This window comes from Drosophila mojavensis, unplaced genomic scaffold (genome assembly GCF_018153725.1).
Source record: "Drosophila mojavensis isolate 15081-1352.22 unplaced genomic scaffold, ASM1815372v1 contig_151, whole genome shotgun sequence".
In the NCBI taxonomy this organism is placed as follows: domain Eukaryota; kingdom Metazoa; phylum Arthropoda; class Insecta; order Diptera; family Drosophilidae; genus Drosophila; species Drosophila mojavensis.
Genome location: NW_025318684.1, coordinates 779,443 through 802,617, shown reverse-complemented (window position 1 = coordinate 802,617; position 23,175 = coordinate 779,443). Strand labels below are relative to the sequence as shown.

General features: G+C 38.3%; 2 protein-coding genes and 1 long non-coding RNA gene across 7 annotated transcripts; 2 read left to right on the top strand and 1 right to left on the bottom strand.

Annotated features, from left to right (window-relative positions):
- The first annotated feature begins 164 nt into the window (after positions 1–164).
- LOC122756731 lies at positions 165–474 on the top strand. The gene is made up of 2 exons (XR_006356569.1): positions 165–260; positions 317–474. It is a non-coding gene; the product is annotated as an uncharacterized LOC122756731 (long non-coding RNA).
- A 2,752-nt stretch (positions 475–3,226) lies between these two features.
- On the top strand, positions 3,227–4,338 carry LOC122756754. The gene is made up of 2 exons (XM_044007122.1): positions 3,227–4,044; positions 4,106–4,338. The coding sequence occupies exons 1-2, from the start codon at positions 3,384–3,386 to the stop codon at positions 4,336–4,338; spliced, it is 894 nt and encodes a 297-aa protein (XP_043863057.1). The 5' UTR covers positions 3,227–3,383.
- A 5,793-nt stretch (positions 4,339–10,131) lies between these two features.
- Positions 10,132–22,263, bottom strand: LOC6585798 (tau-tubulin kinase homolog Asator). 5 transcript variants are annotated; one of them, XM_015160728.3, is made up of 15 exons: positions 22,159–22,262; positions 19,910–20,372; positions 19,435–19,800; positions 18,835–19,224; positions 18,518–18,724; positions 18,389–18,457; positions 17,611–17,955; positions 16,763–17,548; positions 15,940–16,070; positions 14,703–14,847; positions 12,541–13,012; positions 11,161–11,769; positions 10,938–11,037; positions 10,516–10,868; positions 10,132–10,339 (listed from the first exon to the last, which is right to left on the bottom strand). In XM_015160728.3, the coding sequence occupies exons 1-14, from the start codon at positions 22,179–22,181 to the stop codon at positions 10,565–10,567; spliced, it is 4,410 nt and encodes a 1,469-aa protein (XP_015016214.1). In that variant the 5' UTR covers positions 22,182–22,262; the 3' UTR covers positions 10,132–10,339; positions 10,516–10,564. The 5 variants fall into 5 exon arrangements, with proteins under 5 accessions (XP_015016214.1, XP_043862988.1, XP_043862986.1 ...); XM_044007051.1 differs by lacking the exon at positions 10,132–10,339 and having other exon boundaries at positions 10,475–10,868; XM_044007052.1 differs by lacking the exons at positions 10,132–10,339; positions 18,389–18,457 and having other exon boundaries at positions 10,475–10,868.
- Between the last annotated feature and the right edge of the window lie 912 nt (positions 22,264–23,175).

Here is a 23,175-nt window from a genome sequence, read left to right as displayed (position 1 = left end):
TTTTCTTACAAAGTTTCTAGGTCCGGTAGACGCGAACTTTATTGCGCTTTTTTTTACATGTATATAATTAAAAGAGTTCGGCGATAATAAATACGCGATACGACTAGTAGTGTTGTAAAACTATCGATTGAACGTTCGATCTATCGAATATTTCTATTTCTGCGTCCATATCGATTGTTTTTATACTATCGATAGAGATGATATCGTGCGTTGCACATCAATTACTTTGGCGCAACTTCGCAAGTCGGCGGCTCTTTTTGGTAAGAAATACATTTATAAGAAGCAATTAAGTATAAAAATAAGTATTTATTTGTAGGTAAATTTTCGTTGGTGTTGGTGGCTGGACAGATTATCACGGAACGACGAGCTGCCTTAAAAGCTAAGCATGTGGGCATGCTTGTCTTTCTTAATCATAACTCTTGGATCTTGGCAGAAGAATAAATGTTTATTAAAAATTTTATTTTTATTTTTAAATATGCATTTATTTAGTTTGCTATTGAATAATTGTTGTAAAACCATCGAAACTATTGAATGTTGCAACCATCGATAGTTTTACAGCTCTAACGACTACAAGAACAGAGCTGTAACCGATATGTGTTATTAGTGGACTATCGACATGTTCAAATTAAAGAAGCAGTGCTGTCACTAACCATACTATACATTAGAGCTGGAGAAACATCGATGTTTGAAGACATCGATGTTTCGATGGATTTTTCAGTCAAATACATCGATGTATCGATGAAACATCGGAAAATCCATCGAATCCATCGATGGTGGCAACACTCGGCAACACTTCACTTTGATAACTTACCAGATGGATACGGACAGAATATGTCAAATATAAGTCAATTGATTAATGAGCCATTGGTTTTTGTTCATAAGTACCAAAGTGTTGACTATAGTTGACTTTAAACTCGACTTTCGGTCCGAAGCAATCAATCCTGTTTTTCAAAATGTTCCTTCTGACTTGGCAGAACTTGCTGGAATACATAAATATTATTTTAACATTCATAATGTTATAATGTTATTATCCCTGTAAAATACTTACGCAAATACTGTAAGAACTTTTTCATTGATATTGTGTATTATTGTGATCTTTGGTCAGTGGTATTATGTACCTAACTCACAACAACTTCGATAGATCGAAATCGAAAAATTTCCATCGATCTATCGCATTTCACAAGTCTCATCGAGACTTTCGATGGAGCCCTCGATGGATTTCCCAGCTCTACTAGCATGTCAACATTTTTGGATTTTTCGCTAACACGAAGTCCAGCTTTGTTGAACATCCTCTCACTCTCAGTAGAGGTTCCTCACACGCATACATATTATTTAGCACTTTTAGCTCACAGCACGTTTTCTGCTTAATTTAGTTCATTGTGATGTATAGAAATAGTTCTATTAAAACAGTAAATTTAGTGGAGGTAACATTTTTACAAAACATCGTACAAAAAACATCATTTTATTTGAAAAAAATGAGAAAACAGGACAACAATTTTTTTTTCTAAATTTGTATATTTTTCTTGTGTTGCCGTTTTCCCCGAGAAAAAACATTACACAAATTAGGACAAACAAGTAAGAAAGCTATAGTCGAGACTGCTCGACTACGAGATCCCCTGAACCCTTGGAGCAATAGATATTTCAATACTTTTTCGCGACTTTCAGCTTACACAAGAAACACGCACACACACACACACACACACGCACGTACGCACACACAGGTATACATACACACACACGCATACAGACACACATACTCACACACACGCATACAGACACAAACGCATACACACACACACATACACACACACACATACACATACAAGCAACCACGCATAAACACGCATGGGCTGCAGTGTGCGCTTACTATGAGAACTTAATTGTTTAATAACTTTTTTTTATGGACGTACGATCTTCATGAAACTTTTAGATTATGATTATAACATGAATATGCATGTAATTGCCAAAGCACAAGTTTCTAGTATTTGAAATACGCTTTTTACAAAAGTGAGGGTGAGGGGGTGAATTTAGAGGTGGGGGGTAAATTTTAACAAAAACCGAAATTGTATAAATTGCATATAAGCATACATTAAAAATTTGGAGACTCTAGCAATAAAGGTGTAGAAGATATAATTTTATAACTGGGTTTCGATAAGGTTTTTTATCGATAAAAAAGATCGAGATGAGTTATCGATTTTTAATGATAAACTTGATATGCGCGCTGTAATTACGGACATTTTAAAAAAATTTGAAGTCTCTAGCTCTTATATCTTCTGAAATCGACGCGTTCATACATACGGACAGACGGACAGACGGACAGACAGACGGACAGGGCCAAATCAACTCAGCTCGTCACCCTGATCAAGAATATATATACTTTGTGGGGTCTGCCACGCCTCCTTCTCCCTGTTACATACATTTCAACAAAACCATTATACCCTGATTTCCCATTGAAAATGGGTTCAGGGTATAAAAATAAGCTAAATCCCAGAAACAGCTGAAAATAAGATAATATTTTAGAATTGTTTCTTGTGTAAGCTGAAAGACGCGAACAATTATTGAAATATCTATTGCTCCAAGGGTTCAGGGGATCTCGTAGTCGAGCAGTCTCGACTATAGCTTTCTTACTTGTTTTTTTTAAATCTATTTAACCACAATATGTTGGAGATGGAAGTCTTACAGAACTAGCGATGTGAGCCTTTAATAGTTAGCTTGTTAATTTGTCTATTAATCGGTAACTAATATCAGATATTAAACTAGCTGTAAAACTCTTGGAGATACAGTTTTACCCGATTTGCCATGCCCTCAATGGGCGTAGATATATCAGTAGTAGTAGATATATCATGGCTTGTGATCTTGAGTGGTCGACGTGGATCTACATTCAAAATTCCAGCTTTGTAGCATTTCAACTAATATGATTTCTGGCATATCGGAAAATACATTTCCCATGCCACGCCTCCAATGGGCGGATCGGGAAAATTTTTAAACTTTATAATTCGGTAATATACCCGAGTATGTGTTCCAAATTTCTCAAGTCTCTGGCTTCCATAGCGCCGAAAAAGTTGCGTTCATACGGAGAGAAGGACAAGACGGACATTGCATAAAACCAATATACTAATTCACTTTGGTGAATGAGTATAAAAATAAAAGTTATCGTGTGGTTTATGTGACTTGGAACAGTAAAAAACATGAAATTGGAAAGTATTTTGCAATAATGAAAACTTCTTATTTCGTTATTCGATGTGCTCTAAATAGGTCGCTATTGTGTGGAGTCCAAATTAACCGATGAAAATGGCTGGCTCGGGTGGGATATACTCAAATGTCGAAACTGTATTTTGAAGGCGAATAATGAGTCTGAAATCTTTGGCTTAGATAGAAAGACTATGGAAGAACGTGAAAATAGTGCGGTCAACTTGAAGCATGAGAAAATACTAATGCAAGAGATAAAAGAACCTATGATTCCTAACTTCAACGATTTTTTGATGCCAAGACCAATTTCATTAAATGTGGGGGCACCTAAAAAGTCCATTCCTAATACAATTGAATCGCAGCAAAATGTTCAGAATATGGAAATTTTGGCTGTTACTAAGGGTGGGCTTGACAGTTTACCGATTTCATGTCGAGGCACTGCTTTATCCGTTACGAAGGATACTAATGTGAATTGGGATGCCACCCAAGGTGGACGTATGATTTTACCATTGCGTCGTGGTGGCTGCTCTCAAGTCACAGTCTCCCCAAAGTCCAAAGTGAAGGATACTGAATTGTTGCCAACTCCTTTCAGCGATATGCGCAATCTTCAGTTAGCTAGCCGAAGACGAATGCTTGAGGATTTGGGTTACCAAATCGCTCCTTATACAAGAAGAATTTTAAATTCTTTGGAAAATCCATCGGCTACTCCAAAAAGGATGGTAAGTCATTTGGGAAATCCAATGGCCACACCTCGTTGGAAAGTGAACGACAGCCTACAGATTTCGTGTAGTTCGACCCTCGTCAGTGAACTACCTGAGTGGTATGCAACAGTTCAGGTTGGTGATTTGATATATGGTAAGTGCTTGTACTAAAATATCAATAAGTTTATATACAAGTAATAGTTTATCATTGATAGACCGGTATTTTATATTGAGAAACATAGCAGTCAGTCGTCTGTCATCCGTTTGGCTTTGCTGGGACATGGAGCTGGCGCTTTCAGTGGTCATAAAAATGTCGGATACTACTTGCATGAGCGTCGAATTGATTAACGGCGAGATGAATACAATTAAATCACTACATGATTATAACTACATTGATGAACGACGTGAGTGTGTCGTTAAACTTTTGGGCGGCTTTAAACTAAACTAACTAACTAACTAAACACTCATAGCTTTTTATGTTAGCTCTCTCTGAAAAATATAATGGGTACCGTTACTTCTCTCAGCACGCAGAAAAAGGCAGTTTAAGTTTTTGCAATTTGTTGTCAAAATACTTTTGTCCTCCATTGTATATATTGTAAAATATTTTTCCTATATGTGTGCACACATACATTCAAAGTTATTCTAGCATATTCCTAAAATAACATTGCGATTGTTGTGCTAGAGTTCTCAACAGTTAGTTTAGTTTCTATTTGATGTATAGCGCTGCAGCAGTGAATCTATTTCAGTTTTGCCATCAGACTTTCGAGAAATTAAGTGGCGTTGTGACTAGCAGCGCGACACTAGATCGAGGACTCACGGGTTCGACTCCAGAGCGTGCAATTTATGGAGAGAGTTTTGCAGCTAGAACGCTGTAAGCTAATGTTCTGATTCTATAAAGATTAAAGATTGATGCTAGAGACTTACTTCCGTGCTATCATTGGCTATCAAACCTATTATTATATACATATAGATGGCTCACGCATATAAATGTCGCCCCCTGAGGGCGGAGATATATCCACCATAGCTCTTTGGACTTGGGTGGTCAACCAGCGAATATACACAATTTTTACCAAGATTTCAGGTCTCTAGTATCAACATTGCTTAAAATCTAGCAGAATTTGAAAAATCACTATATCTTCAGGTCCTATTTGCCACGCCCCCAGTGGGCGTAGACATATAATTTCTCGTCAATCTTTATTAGCTCACATTAGCTCACGTGCAATATTTCAGCACTCTAGTTTTACAACTTTAAGGGATACAGTCTTTCTGGTATATCGGAAAATGTATTTTTTGATTTGGCACGCCTTTAGTGGGCGGATCCGGAACATTTTAACACTTTATAAATCAGAGATATACACGAGTATGTATTCCAAATTTCTAGTCTCTAGCTTCAATAGTACCGAAATTAATTGCGTTCATACGGAAAGACGGACGGATATTGTAAAAAACCAATATACTCATTTCACTTTCTTGAATGAGTATAACAAAATCAGTATTAGCTGATTAGATTCATAAACAAGCCAGATTTTCCGCTATCCGCAATTCCCAAACTTTTCCGCAATCGCACTTGAAAATAAGTGAAAATAAGTGACCGAGCAGTGCAAATACGAAGAGAAAATGCAGGAAAAACTCGAGTAAATCGACTCCCTACCAGTGGTGCCAATTCTTCCGGGCAAGAAAATGCTAACCTTTCAAACCTGCTAAACGGCTAGATCAAATTCAAGAATAGACAGAAAAAAAGCCTTTTTAGTTTTTTTTTTTTTTCGAAAATTGGCGCAGTTATCGAGCTCAATAAAATCAATTTTCTCCTCGGCAGTATGCGAATTTTTCGTGTCAATTGTGGTGTGGTTTCATAATTTGAAGGAGTGCTAGCAGAATTTTCAATAATGCTATGAAGGGCCAGTTTGATTTAAAAAAATGCCAAATCTCCCGCTGCTGCTCCTTTAGTGGCAGCTTAAACTAGTTTTACATTAAAACAAGTAAGAAGACTCTAGTCGAGACTGCTCGACTAGGAGATACCCTGAACCCTCTAATCTGATACTCTAATCACTCTGCACTTCATTTCGGCACACATACATACAAACGAACGTATTAGGACGCGATCTGCTAACTGCGCAGTAAGCAGCGACTGCGCTTGGGCTGCGCTGCAGTGTGAGCAACATTATAAGAAATTATTAGTTAAATAATTTAATTTCTAGAAGTACAATCTTAATGAAACTTTCAGAACATAATCATAATGTTCAAATGTATATGTATGTAATACATTCCAAAGCACAAGTCTCTAGTACTTGAAATACCCATTGAAAATGGGAAATCAGGGTATAATGATTTTGTTAAAGGTATGCAACAGGCAGAAGGAGGCGTGGCAGACCACACAAAGTATATATATTCCTGATCAGGGCGACGAGCTGAGTTCATTTAGCTCTGTCCGTCTGTCTGTCTATCCGTCAGTCCGTCCGTCCATCTGTCAGTATGTTTGAACGCGTCGATCTCAGAAGACATAACAGCTCGAGACATGAAATTTGTTTTCTAGGTCCGTGTTTACCACGCGCCATTATTTTGTTATCGATTAAAAACATTATCGAAATCCAGTAATAAATTTATATCTGCTACATCTTTAAAGCTAGAGTCACCAACTTTTAAATTTCAATTTACCCCCCACCGCAATATTCACCTCTTCAACCCTAAATTTATAAAGGCTTATTTCAAATACTAGAGACTGTGCTTTGGCAAATACATGCATGTCAACGAGTATGTTATATTCATAATCTAAAAGTTTCATGAAGAAAGTACATCCACAAGAAAAGTTATTTAGGGAGACCATCCGTCCTGGAATTCGGGGACATGTCCTGCTTTTGGAGGTAATGTCCCGGTGTCCCGACCTGACACGAAATTGTCCCGGTTTTCTATTGTTTCGATAAAAAAAAACAGTCATTTTGACAAAATGCAAACTTGAAGAAGTTTGTGTCGAGACAAGTCGAGAATTTGTTGTTTAGAAAAACAACGCAGATAAGGTAGTACAGTATACTCGTGTTGTTACTCGGAAGTATTAAAAATAGCTCAAATCCTGCATGCGATTCCAGCGCAAAATGCGCAAATTTCGAAAGGGTTTTTTCTTACTAAAGACACAGTGGTCAGACGAAAGAAATAAGTTACTGGTGGAGAGTGTTAAAAACATCCATATAGTTCAATTTAATGCGATGCGTAATTTCCTCGGCTTGGCAGTTAGCCGTCTGGCTGGCAAATTTGTGTGGCTGCCAAGCCGTTTAAAATATTTTGCCGAATATAGTTGTACGATATCGCCCACCTTAGGAACCTTTAGATCATTTTCAATGTCTCTGGCTCTCATGTACCATGGTGCGCCACAAATTCGCCTGACATTTTTTGCTTGGGCACCTCTAATTTTGTTCACGGAGTCACGTCATCTTTCTGGCTTTCGCCATTACCGACTGCGGTACCATGGTAGTATGGTCTTTGAAATTTAGTTTCCTGTCCAGTAAAACTCCATGGTACTTGTGTGAGCTCTTTTTGGGGACTATGGAGCCCAGCATAGTAGCATAGCCTCTACAAGACAAAGTTCTTGTGGTAAACGTGGCTTGTTTTTTTAATTCCCTAGTCCATTCTTCAAAGCTGTTCACATACGGCTGCAAAGATTCCGTTGCTGTGCTAATGCTTGGATTTGTCCTCCTCTAATCCTGCAACTACATTTGTAGTCGGCAAATCGGCTGTATATGTGTGGATTGGCTGGGGTAGCTGTGGTGGTAAGATGCTCTTCAATTTATACCGAAGACCATCGTGCCACCCTGTCAAAAGCTTGTTGGATGTTCATAAAAACAGCACCGCATACATTTTTTGCTCCATTGCGTCGAGGGAGAAGTTGACCACGCGATGAAGCTGTTCCGGCGTACCGTACCCTCGACTAAATCCTAACTGCCAATTCAGAATTTTTTGTTTGATAGGTTCAAGCTGCAAGATACGGTCAAGGATCACTCTATCTGCCATATTCCCTAGCGCCTAGAGCAGGCTGATTGGACGAAATCCTTCATCTTCTGTGTGGTCTTTTCCAAGATGTAGTACCATTGTGATCAATGCCATCTTCCAGCAGGTTGTCTCAGTCTTTGCATACTGTTGAGGATTAGGACAATAAACAGCAGCGCTGTTATCCAGCAAGTCCTCTCCAGGGGATTTTGTTAGTTTTCAGCTTGTTTATTTGCCACACAAACTATTGAAGTGTGACTGGAATTGCAGGCAGTGAATCTGAAAGGGCGTCCCCAAACTTCGCTCGATATCTCTTCTTGTGCTATCAGAAGTAAGATTAAATGGCTTAAATCTTTCCTCTAAGCTGTCCGCAAAGATTTCAGCCTTCTGTTGATTGGAAGAACACCAACCACCCGATAGATTTTTAATTGGCATTTTCGGCATGGCGACTCTTTTAAACCGGTTTGTAAGCTTCCAGAGTATGTAATTGAAAAATGCATCGGGACCCGCACTTTCAAGTATTCCATCAATTTTCCTCTGCTTGACTTTTACAAGGATCTGATGGAGTCGAGTATCCCCGGTTCTTGAATACTCTCTTCTTACTCTTCTTTTAAGACGTAAGAGCGCGTCAACATTTGGGGGGAGAATATGTCTGCGATGTTGGGTTTGCGGACATTGGTTTACTGGAGTAGCACAAGATCCAGCCAGTGAGACGTTTCTCATGAAGATTGAGACCGGACTGTTTATTTCCATGTTGAGGCTGGTTCTGCTGGCCAGTTCAGTTTGAAAAACATCTACACATGAAGCTCTATGGAGTGCATTATGCACTGTTGCTATGATAAGCAAATGCTTCGATTGAATCCTGCATTATTTTGAACAGTTGATCCATTCTGTGATTTAGGGTTGCGTTCGCATTAATATGTTGCGCCCCACTCTGTCTCAGTATGTCAGCATAGGAGTAGACACCTCATCTTTGGGCAATTCTTAGAACGAGCTAACGGTACCCTAACTGCAAAATTTGAATGCTTACGCTCAAAAAAATGTGAAAATTACAGGGTATTTTTCGATATGCCACGCCCCTAAAGACGCGTACAAATTATTTTTGGGTCATCGATAGAAGAGGTTACTGGTAACTTAACTATCTAAATTTGAAGCTTCTAGGTATATACTTTAGGAGATATCAGCTTTTGTGGTTTGCCACGCCGTTCATACGGACTGACGGACAGATGGACGGAGAGCAAGGCGGACATTGCACAAAATCAGTATTCTAAGTCACTTTCGTGAATGAGTTTAATAATTCACTTTCTTGAATGAGTATACAATTTTTTGCTAAGACGCGGTAATTCGTACCATATTGTCAAACACTCGACAATTCAAATTTCAAGTTGGCAAGTTAGTACGAACTTTGAATTTGAATTTGGAGATTCCCCTAAAACTACGATTACTGGTCGTGATTGTGCGTTATGCTCGCTTCCGCACTAATCGCTTCGTTAGTATAGGGGACGGGAGAGGAGAGAAGAAAAGCAACAAGTAAGAAAGCTCTAGTCGAGACTGCTCGACTACGAGATCCCCTGAACCCTTCGAGCAATAGCTATTTCAATCATTTTTCGCGTCTTTCTTCTTTGTACTTTCTTCATGAAGATTACAATTCAGATTATGGCTATAACATGGATATGCATGTGATTTGCCAAAGCACAAGTCTCTATTTGAAATACGTCTTGACAGATATGTGGGATCTGCCACGCCTCCTTCTGCCTGTTACATACTTTTCACAAAACCTGATTTCCCATTTTCAATGGGTTCAGGGTATACAAATCTCGTACATAGTATCTTAATCTTCATTCACCAAAACGCACGTTGTACTTATGTATCCATACATATATACTTATAAGAACGGTGGCAGATCGGAAGAACCAGTGTTTTAAACTAAGTGCCTCGAAAATGAGAAGGTAATTCAAATTCTTACTTGTTAATATTCTGTTTTGTATGTTTATAATCTTGTTAATTTTGAATTTCAAAAAAGTTATGAATAGATAATAATATAATATAGGCAAAATATTGCATTTTATTAATTATTAATTGGCTATAATTCAAGTTTAATATTTATTTATTTACAGTTTAGTGAAATAACTATTAATTTATTTTGTTTTTAACAAAAACATAAAATAAATTCTAGGAGATATTTCAGGGTACTTATATGTAACATAATCTTCAACTCATTCCTGACAAAAAAAAAAAAAAATAAATAAAAACAATTTGAATCTTTCAGACGAGAAAATCATATATTGTCAAATCCCAGAACTCTTTTCAATTTGGAATGTGATGTTTCTTAGATATTATTTTTATTTCATTGTTGGTATAGACGCCTTATATACCCAATATACAGGTCAAGCTAGAGCACCTAAAGGAAAGGGTCTTACCAATAATATGTAGCAAGCCAAACAAACAAGAATGCTCAAGCCGAGAGTGCCCTATAGAAGATATATAAATATATATATGTATATATGTATATATATATATATATATATATATATATATATATATATATATATATATATATATATATATATATATATATATATATATATATATATATGTTTTGTATGTTTAGAATATATATAGGTGTACGTATATTTCGGTCGATTACCATGCATCGGATTCTATTATTGCTTTCATTACTGAAGAAGCTTTTTGAATTATTCTATATTATGCCGATAGCGACGAAGGCGTGCACTATTTTCTATTTTTGGATCGCCAGGTGGGGGCGAAATATCATTCCTTGGTGTTGTCGGGGGGGATGACGGTGTTGATCCAACAATATTTTGATTTCTTGCCGCCTTATTAGTGTCATCGATTAGTGAGTTGGCCGTCGTCTTATACGTTGTATTATCTTTGCAAAACTCCCTCACACCATCATCGATACTAATCGTATCCACTGCCGGCGACTGATCATCGAAAGTGGTTAATATTGTTGTTGCTGTTGCTGAAACCTCACGCGACCTGCAATTGATGAAGTGGTTAACTGTGTTTTTGGCTACTCCGACAATTTATGACCAGCTTTAGTCTTACCTATTAGATATGCGAGCTTGTGGGCGCTGAAATCTTAAATTCAATTGCGTGGGATCAGTCACGTACTTTCCCTCAGTTGACTCACGACGGCGACGCAAACCTTAATGAATGAGTGCAATTTATCATCGTTGTGTATATATCGCTATATTATTTAAATATGTGTATCTACAGTCACCCGTGTAAGGGTGCCTTCTCTCTCTTAGCCTTTAAGACATTAACTAACCTGGTGTCAGGTCCATAATATTTGGAGAGTTCTGTAAAACACTCGAATAAAGTTGAATTCGGGTGGGGCTATTAACAAGATCTACAGTATTGGATTTTTCTGAATAATCATGTTGTGTGTGAGTCTGGGATGCTGCTGCTGCTGTTGCTGTTGCTGTTGCTGTTGCTGTCGGTGTTGTTGTTCCTGTTGTGGTTGCAACACCAGCCCAAGAGGCACACTTCGCTTGTCGCAAATTGGAAGTGAGCACAGGAATCTTGCTGGGCGTACTCAACAAAGCCAATTCACAACCATCACACTCATCATCAGCCATGTGTGAGCTAGGATTCTCAATTTGTGATTTGGATTGTGGATCCGTTTGAATCTGATGAGCTGTAGCTGTCGATGGACCCCTCACGCTCTCCGTTGCTGACCCATTGCCATTCAATTTGACTTTGTTGCTATCAGCATTCGAGTCCTGAGCAACTTCGATTCGATCACAGTTAACTGAAATCTTATCATCCAAAAGCTTATCGCGCAGATCACCAGTTGCCTCCTGCTTCACAGATTTGAAATTTTTCGTAGTGCTAGCTAAGGCATCGTAGTAGACAGACTCCTCCAAGTGCGAGTTTTCTGTATGAAATACAAAACAATTTATGTAATAATAGCGTACAAAATATAATGTATACAACAAATAAATTAGTTGGATTCCTCTATTTGTTTTTATACCCTGAACCCATTTTCAATGGGAAATCAGGGTATAATGGTTTTGTTGAAATGTATGTAACATGCAGAAAGAGGCGTGGCAGATCCCGCAAAGTATATATATTCTTTATCAGGGCGACGAGCTGAGTTGATTTAGCCCTGTCCGTCTGTCTGTCTGTCCGTCCGTCCGTCTGAACGCGTCGATTTCAGAAGATATAAGAGTCGCCAAATTTCTAATGTAGATTCATATGTACTTTATAGAATTTCGATTTTTGTCAAAATTTACCCCCCATCCCTATATTCACCCTCTCTCCAACATATTTGTGCTTTGGCAAATGCATGCATATCCATGTTATAATCATAATCTGAATTGTAATCTTCATGAAGAAAGTACATCCACAAGCAGAGTTATTAAGCAATGAAGTTCTCATAGTAAGCGCACTCTGCAGCCCATGCGTGTTTAGGCGTGGGTGCTTGTGTACGTGTATGTGTGTGTGTGTACGTGCATGTGTATGTGTGTGTGTCTATTTGTGTGTGTGTATTTGTGTGTGTGTGTATGCGTGTGTGTGTGCGTGTGTGATTGTGTGAGTGTCGCGTGTTTTGTATGAGCAGAAAGACGCGAAAAATGATTGAAATAGGTATTGCTCGAAGGGTCCAGGGGATCTCGTAGTCGAGCAGTCTCGACTAGAGCTTTCTTACTTGTTTCATTCATATCTTTCGGAATGACGCGAATTTCAAGACGCCCACTAACACAGCCTCCGTTGCTCTGGGTCGCAGCATCCACGAAGTTTGCAGCTCGATTTCCATGCTGATAGCCGTGCATGTCGGATGATATTGGGTCTGAAGCCAGGTTGCTTCTCTGGCAAAACGTTGTCTTGACACACCAAGGCACTGCAGCGACAGGTGCGACTGTGGATTCCTGTAGCTCAACAGGCGCATTTGTATTCGAGTTCGGTTTCTCATCAAACATGTCTATGAGGCATACATTGGGCAGGCTATTGCGGTGCTTGCACAGTGATTGACTCTCGTTCGAGTTCCTTGATTGTATATCAATCAAATTGGCAGCCTCCTTGTACGTTGCAATAATCGTAGGAAAGTTGTTTGCCTTCGGTGAAATTTCCGATTGAGATTCACGTACGCAAACATTTCTAGTTATATCCATGCGATAAACCTGTGGAATAATCAATCAAAAATTAGGACAAATCTTTAATTCCATCAGTGGAGTGATGTTTCATATATAGAAAGCTATTATATTAATATTTACTGATTTCATAGAACATGAGCTTAAATTTAAAAACCAATTTATAGTCTTAGTTTTCTAGAGCTTAAATTTTAGTGCTCTCAAAACTCATATATGTGAATAATAAAGAAAAAGTTAAAAAATCCGGAAAACTTAATTAAAGCACAGTGGAATCCGGTTAAACCGACGCTCAAGGGACCGACGATTGTACGTCGCTATACCCGGAGGACGCTTAAACCAGAAAACAAATATTTCTTTCTTCTTTTTTACAGTTGCCATGTTCGTAATAGGGTTTAAGCACCAACCATGTCTGGTTAGTGGCTCAACATAAAACAATTTAACTTTTTAATCTAAACATAAATCTTTATAAATTTCTTTCAATATTATAAAAATTTGTTTAAATATTTCTGAGACTTAGGCATTGTAGTTTGTCTTTCTCTCTCTCTCTATCCTAGCAGCATTTGTGCGGCTGCAAGGGCACGTCGTAATAGCCAGTAAATGGCTGCAAAATATGAAAAAAATCGTCGTGATAAGCGGATTGTTGTTAAAAGCGCAAAACGTACTAAGCGGAGGCTCCTTCATATAAGTTTGTATGGGGACCAACCAAGACATCGAATTTTCGACATAACCGGTTGAGCGCCTTAAACGTAGTTGTTATAACCGGATTCCACTGTATATTTAAATTTGGATCTGGGCGTCGAACGGAGTTTCATCTGGCGTATAGTATAATATAGGCTACCTACTAGTGTGACCGTCCCGACTTATTCTAACATTTTAAGTCTCTAGCTCTTATAGATTTCGACTCGAAATTTTCGAGTGTGGGTAATATTATGACAATCTTAATGAAACTTTCAGAGCATGATTATATGACTAGTGTGTGTATATTCCAAAGCATAAGTCTCTAGAACTTGAAATACGTTTTTTACAAATTGGGGGCGAAGAGGGCGTGGTGTACAAAATCTGTACGCGACAAAATCTTTGTATTCATCAAATGTATATACAGAGTAAATCTGAAGTCTCCAAGTTTAAAAGTTTTAAAATTAGGCTGAAAAAAACAAAATCAATTTTTCGATTATTCTCGATAAAAAGTTATCGGATGAGTTATCGAAAGAAATATGATGATAATGGTATAGACGAGTATGCATGCGAAATTTCAGCTCTTTAGCTTTTATAACTTCTGAGATCGACGCACTCATACGGACGGACGGACGGACAGACGGACAGGGCTATATCGATTCAGCTCACCATCCTGATCAAGAATATATACTTTATGGGGTCTGCGATGATTCCTTCTGCCCGTTACATACTTTTTCACAAAACCTTTATAACCTGTTTTCCCATTTTCAATGGGTTCAGGGTGTAAAAAAAAAAAAAAAAAAAACTTTTGAGAGTTTTTTATTGTTTTTAATAGATAAACGTGTATATATACAGATTCATCTAGTATGTTCTATATGAAGAGGTCACTTCATTATTCCAGTAATCAAGACTTGACCCAAATGCTTCAGGTGTTGCATAGACACAACGCTCAATATGAAACATGCACACATATAGCTAACACACTACTATATCTACACATAAATATATTTAACATATAGTATGAATAAGTTGGGGTTAAGCTTACAGTGTCATCGAAGGCCGCTTGTTGCACAGCAGGTGGCTCTAGATCTTTTCGTAATACATTACCCATTGCAGGCTCTGACCAGCAGTGCGGTATCGACATTTGCAAAGTCTCATAGTTCTCAATTCCAGCTATGTTAAGTGTGTATCTATATATACATATTGGCATTTTGGGGAGATTATTATACAACTAATAGAATTACATTTGCATATAGGCTTGGCAATGTATTTAACAGGTGTAAGAAAGTTGCAGCTATTGGCTTTTTGTTTTGAGCATAAGAGCTAGATATTTGAGCTGAATCATTCACCACATTCATAGTTCAAATTGGATCTACCTACACATTCTTTCTATCAAAAAAGTTTGTTTTCTGTTCACTTTCTGATGATTTCCTCATAAAGTCATGTCAACATACCAAAAATGTGGCGTTAAGAGCCTCAGTAGGCTTCACGAAGAACAATGATCTAACTGCAAGCTAACTCTCAAACTAATGTTTATTTATTTGTTGCGAAACATGACATATGAGGAAGTACTTTAAGCGGACCAGTACTCCCTTATCATAATGGTAGGAGAGATCTAAGTAAGGGGTGTGGAATATTGCAGCGACTGCGCGTGGACGGCGCTGCAGTGAGGGCAATATTATGAGAATTTATTTGTTGAATAAATTATCTTGCAGTAGGACTATCTTTATGAAAGCGATCATATAGTTAAAATGTGTGTACATTCCAAAGCACAAGTCTCTAGTACTTGAAATACGTTTTTTACAAATTGGGGGCGAAGGGGGCGTGGTAAAATCTGTAAATTACAAAATCTTCGTATCTATCAAGTGTATATACACAATAAATCTCCAGGTCTAAACGTGTTCAAATAAAGGCTGAATAAGGCTGATTTTTCGATTATTCTCGACTAAGAAGCTATCGGAATATATATATACTTTACGGAGTCTGCGATGATTCTTTCTGCCTGTTACATACTTTTCACAAAACCTGATTTCCCATTTTCAATGGGTTCAGGGTATAAAAAGGTAGCCTCAGCTCAAGAAAGGAATCGTTCAATATTGATGGACGGTCGTCCGCTCAAGCTGACGACACTGACACATGACACTGCAACATTCTTTCCTGTTTCTTTAGAAGAGCAATCTAGGATTGAAGAATTTAATTGAGACTGTGGGCAGGAGTCTTGATCCCTTTGCCCATGCTCTATTGTTTAACAGATTTTGAAATAGAGTTGGTTTTGCACTTACCTCTTAACGTTTTCATTGTCAGATGGGTTTGCTTTTGGATCGCCATTACAGGTTACGACTAAGTTCGTGTTTCTGCGTATTAACGGCAAAGATACGTCCGCTTTAGCAAATTGATCCAAATTTGGTTGTGACTGCGAGGCAAAAGGTTTTGGGATACTTTACATGTGGTAGATACAACAGAAACTTTGTGTAGCTCGAGCGTAAGCACATACATATATAATATTACTCATAAAATATGATCGGATTGTCTTCAGAATTGACTTACAGAACTGGCGGACTTGAAAGGAGCTAAAAGTAAAAGTGCTCTTGTCGGAAGAAACCGACTATCGGGCTGTCTAGAGCTGCTGCTGAAGACGCACTTCATACGCATACACCGGTTAGGCATCGAGGTGTAATCGAAATATCTGTCTCGTTATTGATCTCACAGGAGGCACTAAAATCCTTAGAGCATTTTCTTGGAACACAGTTCGCATATACAGATGCAGTAAATTGTAATTATAATATGGGTATATATAAGAATGAGGCGGATAAATGTGAGTGTGAACCCGTATTGAACATATTCTAATCAGGGAGCCCCAATAGGAGATGCGCCAAGCACAAGAAAATGATCTTTTGCTTTATAAAATTATCCTGAGCTCGCATGCTCAACAGGTTCGAAGTATATGAATTGGCTATTGAGTGGACATTCGAAGCATTTAAGATTAATTATATGAATTGATAGTGCCTCGGCGAAACTGTATGTATAGATACACAACATATGACATGCGGAGCCTTTGAAGCATATGAATATTGCATATATATTGCATATAGTATATATAGTTACCGGCGGCTCCTGTTTCCATTCGTTGTCGGTTGTATCTTCTGAGTCGTCGAATTGGCTCTTCCATTGGGAGGCGAGGGTTAGAGCTCCGCCACCTTTGGTTACCTGTTGTAGTGCCGAGACATTCTCATCGTCGATTAAAGCAAATTGTGTTACCGAATGATCGCCAGCCGCTGTTGTTGTTCCAGTTCCTATTCCCGTTCCCGAGCCTATTGCCGCTGCCAATGCATTACTTTTCGCTGAGATAATGCCGATGGCCGCTGCACGCTGGTTGGACGAGGGCAAACCTATAGACGATGATAGACGTAGATTGGTCGAGGTGGCCGAGCGACGGTTTGTTGGCGATATGCCAAAGATCTGCTCGCGCTGGCATATGAGACTCTTGTTATGACTCAAACTGGCATTCGATTCTTGATTCTGATTCAGGTTCTCCTGATCATTCAGCGCGGCTGCCGGAGCAGCCAGCACCCGAAGGCGACCGTAAGTTGATTTCTGCTCGACTAGATTGGCGCTGTTCGAGTGCCAGCACCGTTTACTCTCGCTGCTCTTGTCAGCTGCTGGTTGATTATTACTCGAGCTCTCAAGACTTTCCACTTTTGTGATCTTGCTCGATTGCTTCGGCTGCTGCTGCGGCTGCTGGTTATGCTCTCCCCCTAGAGATCTGCTATTGCCGCCCTCCGCACTGATGAAACGGCTACTTTTATCAGCGGCATCCATGTTAACTTTGCCGTCAATTGTTTTCACAATATTCGACAGCGCTTGAGCTGCCATAGTTTTACTCTCCGGATACTGTTCAAAAAGGCAAAATACATATACCCATATCTTTCTATAATCTGGTTTTTAGCACTTACATAAACTGGCGCAGAATTGTTTTGGTTGGTCGTGGCATATGAGCCGGAGACGCTCTGAGGCTGACGTTTCCCGTGCGAAGGCTTCAACTGCACCTCATTGTTCACGATACTCACAGTAGAGGTTTTGATCAGTGCACTAGGAAGATTAGGTGGAGCTATCGATGTGTTCGACACCAGCACAAGTTGTTGTTGCTGTTGCTGCTGTTGTTGTTGCTGCTGTTGTTGTTGCTGCTGCTGTTGTTGCTGATGCTTTAGTAAATTGTTTGGATTTCCTAAATTAACGTTTTGCACAACGCAATCCGCCGAGGCTTGAGGTGTCATTGTGGCATTGCAATTCTTATCAACCTGAAAGTACGTGCCATGTATATTTGACTATGTTATAGAAGCTCCCAATGCGCCCAAATAATAATTTCTTGTCGTTCCAGATGGAGTCTAGAAGTCGATTTCTAAAAGTTTTAAGTTCTGTTCTTTTCGAAATACCCTTGAATTAAACCTAAACGATCCACTAGATAGACTTTTTGAATGGCAACAATTTAAAAGAAAATATTCAGCAACTTTAGTAGGATATCAAGGAATATTTGTAAATTTCGTTCTGTTCAAAAAATATAGACAGATTTTTCAAAACCTTTATACCTATTTTTATGTCATAGGAAAATGAACTTTTCGAAAATTTGATTCGATGATTCTGAGACGGATTTAGCGAGACAGAAAAGTGGAGAAATAGAAAAGTCTGAATCGTGTTGAGTCCCAGTCAATTTCAAGTTGGGTTCCGTTTTACCTTTTCCTTTATATGCAGGGGCTCCGTTGAGGCCATCTGCGCAGTGTCTATATCGTTTCTCTTGCGCACCTACAATACACACCCATAGCTTAGATGATGTTCTTTAAAGACGTTCTCGACTGCACTTACATAATCTGCGCCGCTGGCATTAGAAGCAGCCACCGTCATTTGTGTTACATTTCCGTGCATATACTCGTTCTTAGCCGGAGTCAAAGTGGCATTTGTCGAAGCGTTTATGTTACCAACTGCGGCTGTATCCACTTTCTCCCAGTCGTACGGATCAGCTTCCTTAACGCCACGTCGCTTCATACACCGCTCGAATAGACCAATCAACATCTGGCAATGGAAATATATAAATATAGAGGAGGTAGATATTTATATAGTGATAAATATAAAAAATATATGGTTAAAAATGAAATTCAATTGATGGGCTTAGAAATATTTACCGCATAGTCCGGCCGATCGGCGTACGTAAGGGATTGTATGTGCTCCAGGAATTGCTTCAGGTCGGACGGCAGATGCTTTAATAATATTCTATGGTCATATTTCTCTTTGGTCAGTCCGACTTGTTCCTTGTCTTTGATCTTCCTCCATGGCAATTGACCATTAACAAATTCGACGAGCATATAGAATAATGACCATAGATCATCATGCCGACCCATTTCTCGATTGCGATGCGCGTTTATGGAGGCATATCGCACAGTTCCTCGAAATCCAGCTGCTGCTCGGGGACAGCGAACTTCTCCGGTGCCCGTCGTATATTGCCGAGCCAGACCAAAGTCGAGCATATATACTCGTCGACAATTGTAGGGCAAACGTCCCACAGAAAAGTTGCTCTATAAAATTTTCGAATAGCATTATGTTAGCCCTACGAATTATAGCCATTCACATTTCAAAAGCATTCCTTATAATTTGTGAATATTATATTTGATACTGACGGACCGACGAAAGTATCACGGACCTTGGCAGCAAGGCATTATAATATCACTTGAAGGTCGGGAATGCAGAGTATAGTACAGGTGGGGAATGGGAGAGTATCAGCTTACCGGTTTGATGTCGCGATGTAGGAAGCCAACCGAATGTATGGACTCAATGGCTTTGAGGATTTGCAAGCCAAGCCTGAGGGTTGTACTGAGGGAAAATGCGCCCCTTGGCTGGGCTCGTCTCAGTTCAGCTAAGTTTTTACCCTGAAGCTGCATGACCACATAGTTGAATCGGTCATTTCGTCCACACCCGATGAAGCGACAGACGTGTTCCTTGCCTTGCAGCTTCTTCAGCACGGCCACCTCCATTTTGAGTACCTGCTTGGGTTGTCGGGCGGACTCCACCTTAAGCGCCACTTGCTCACGGGTAATCAAATCTTGGCCCTCATAAATCTCACCGAAACCGCCGCCACCAATTTTGCGTACAACCTATAAAGGATTTCAAATATGCATTAAATGGGGTTAAGGAATAAAATCAGTCTCTCTGTTCTCTCTCTCTCGCTCTCCCTCTCTCTCTCTCTCTCTCTCGCAATCCTACCTTCCAACGCTCCTTAACCACATGTCCTGGCTGTAAAAGATCCTCAGACGTCATTTTGCTTGTTTCCTTCGGCAATGCGGCGTTGTTGCTGCTGTCTAAGTGAGGTGTTGCAAGAGGGACTGCAGGGGTCTGTGGTATCTTGAAGGTGACGCGACTTCGTACACCTAAACGATTGTGTTTCGCTGGCAATGTGGCAGATCGCTGCAATGCATTTGCGTGCGGAAATTTCGGGTCTCCCGATGAGTCAGCAACTGCAGGGCCACCGGTGCGAAGATTCTGAAAAAATAACGCTGGCTCTAACGTAGGCGGCGGCTTCGATGGGGGCGGTGGCTGCAATCGCTCTATATAATTGGGACTATCATCAATGTATAATCGCTGTGGATGCGCTTGGACTTGGTGTAGTCGTATGCCTTTAGCTTGAGCTTTGTGGATCCTATGTGAAACGGCGACATTTTCGTCATTTCTTAAAATATAAAAGAATCACAAATTGCAGTAACGGTATCCTTGTTAAGGGTTAGCTCAAAGTTATACGATTAATTAATCGGCAATCGTTAGGAGTGAAAAATAGGGAAGAAATAATGTCGTTTCTATATAAATGAAATTCGGAACATATGTATATATCAGTGTATATATTCATATATGTTATTTAATTTTATTTGCATATATGTATATATGTATGTATGTATATATACATATAATATATATGTGTATATGTACATACATTTGCATAATCTTTCTCTTGAGAGGACCTCAAATGAAAAAATGTAATTTAAACTTAAAAGGAAGTGACTAAAGAAGTTTACCTTAGTTATTTACTGAAATGCCACATGACTAGGAATCCCCTGGCAGAACACGTAATGCAAATAAATAAGCTCAAATATGTATGTATGTGGCCTAATAGTTGCAAAATTGAAAAGCTATTGAAACACTTGAATGTCCTTTGGGTTTTTGGCACTTAACTCTTTTAATATTGCTCGGATTGACAAAGAATTGAATTATTTAGCAATGATTGTTAACGGAGCTGCGCTTGCCATATTATTTAAATGCGAACAAAAAATTCTCGTATTGATTGCAAAGCTCGCTGAGCTCTGTTCACAAGCAGAGCTTTTCTACTTAACAAAAACAACCAAAGGAAGCACGGCGGAGCGTGCGAGAGAGAACAACTGTGTGCATGGGCATGTGTGTGAGTATGTATGTATGTGTGTGTTGCGTGTGAGCTATTCAAAATGACAGTTGCCAATGGTTACAACGAATTCGTCACCAGCTGCACCCTTAAAGCAGCGCATGCGCCTGGACTTGCACAGTCAGCGAGTGTTATATCAGTGAGCTTATGTTTGTCATTTTGGCAGCAAGGCTGACATTAGTTTTCTCTCAACTCTAGTAAATAATAAATTTGCGGTAAAGAATCAACGTATTTTTTAATACATATTCATGCAAAACTGATTTTATTTTCTCAATTATCTACGTACAGGAATTTGTGGAAATGGAATGGAATATGCAAATATATACTTTTTTATTTGAGCGTTTGTTCTTTGCTAAACAGAATTTACATGGTATTCCTGTGCAAATTTCACCTAAAAACTAAGTTCGTTTAAAAAAATTTCATTTCAAAAATATAAGATACGTTTTTAATTTTGAACATTTCCATTATTCCTTTATTTAGCAGTCAAACGGAGGCGTATATATATTTACTCTTACTTAGGCCGATGAACTGAATAAATTTAGACCTGTCCGTCAGTCTGTATGCTTGAACGCATCGATCTTAAAAAATATAAGAGCTAGGGCTTAAAATATTGTTCGATAACTACTCCCGTTTTTTCGATTAAAGGCCTTTTCCAAAAACAGTTATAAAATTATATATCCTACATCTTTAGAGCTAGAGTTTCGAAATTCATTTTCTGTTATAATTCACACCCACAACTAAATCTATCCCCTTCCCACAACATTTGTAAAAAGCGTATTTCAAATACTAGAGAGCTGTGCAAATAAACACAATTTAAGTCCTTTGATAATAGCTGAAATACTATTTGGGTTGATGAATTCAGTCATTCTACGGCTATTATCACGCTCTGAAGGAGTGAAGATAGGGTACTACCTACAAGAGGATTTTTTAACACTTTATAATATAGTCCAAGCCAAATCTCGTCTAGAGCTTTCTTACTTGGTGAATTTCACATAGATAATATGATGCTTATGTAGATGTAGATTTGGATATAGATGTACTATTAATACGACTTGAAAATACTTACCTATTACTCTCCTGTAAATGCATTTGATGCTTTTTTCTCTTTTTGTTCTTCAGGTAATTTTAGCTATAAAAGATATTACACAATGGGCCTCCAGCCGATCAACTATATATTAAAAATGGTGAATTATTAGATTATATCACATGTTGTCTATTTTCAAAGATAATAACAGTTTTGTTAAACTAATTATAATTAATTATTTATGTAATTCATATATCTATTAAATATATATATTTTTTGTTTTTAGATTGTTTTTTTTTTTTTTTTTAATATTTGTTTATTTAATTTATCACTAATCTTGGTAAACGTTCTGTGTATAAGTGTGTGTGCCTGAAATATTCTATTTTTAAATATATATATTTTGATCGATTTAATTTTAGAGAAAGAGACAGACAAAAACAAAAAGTGTGAACCAAATATTTCGTTGACGATATGAAGCACGTGTCACAAAATTCAAAACTCACTAAAAAATTAAAATAATAGAAATAATAACGTTGTAAATCTCAAAACTAAAATCGAATAATGAAAAGCGTTCAACAATCGGAAAATGAAAATTCAACGGTTTTGTTTTTGTATTTTATTTATTTTTTTTATTTGTTAGTTTCTATTTATACCAAAAAGAAGAATGGTACTCTCTTTTGAAAATATATACAAATCCATTTGAAGCGGATTTGGGAGAGTTGTTGACTCAATGTGTTTTCTACTTTTCCGTTTTCGCAGAGCTTTTCTCACATACATACGAGATTGTTCACTGAAAAGTTTCGACTGAAACGTTTTCTCTTGTATGCCAACTCATATACACACGAATTTTGTTCGTATTTCGTATATCGTATAAAGGTACGGAATGCATACAAAAATATATATGTCTATCTAAAAATATATGAGTATTTTATGAATAGTCATATGAAAATAAGATATTCGCTTGCTAATCAAATATATAAGTCAACTCTAATTTAAAACAATGAATGATAATGTTAAGTTTTTCTACTATTTCAAAGCATAGAGCCTATGGAATCAAAA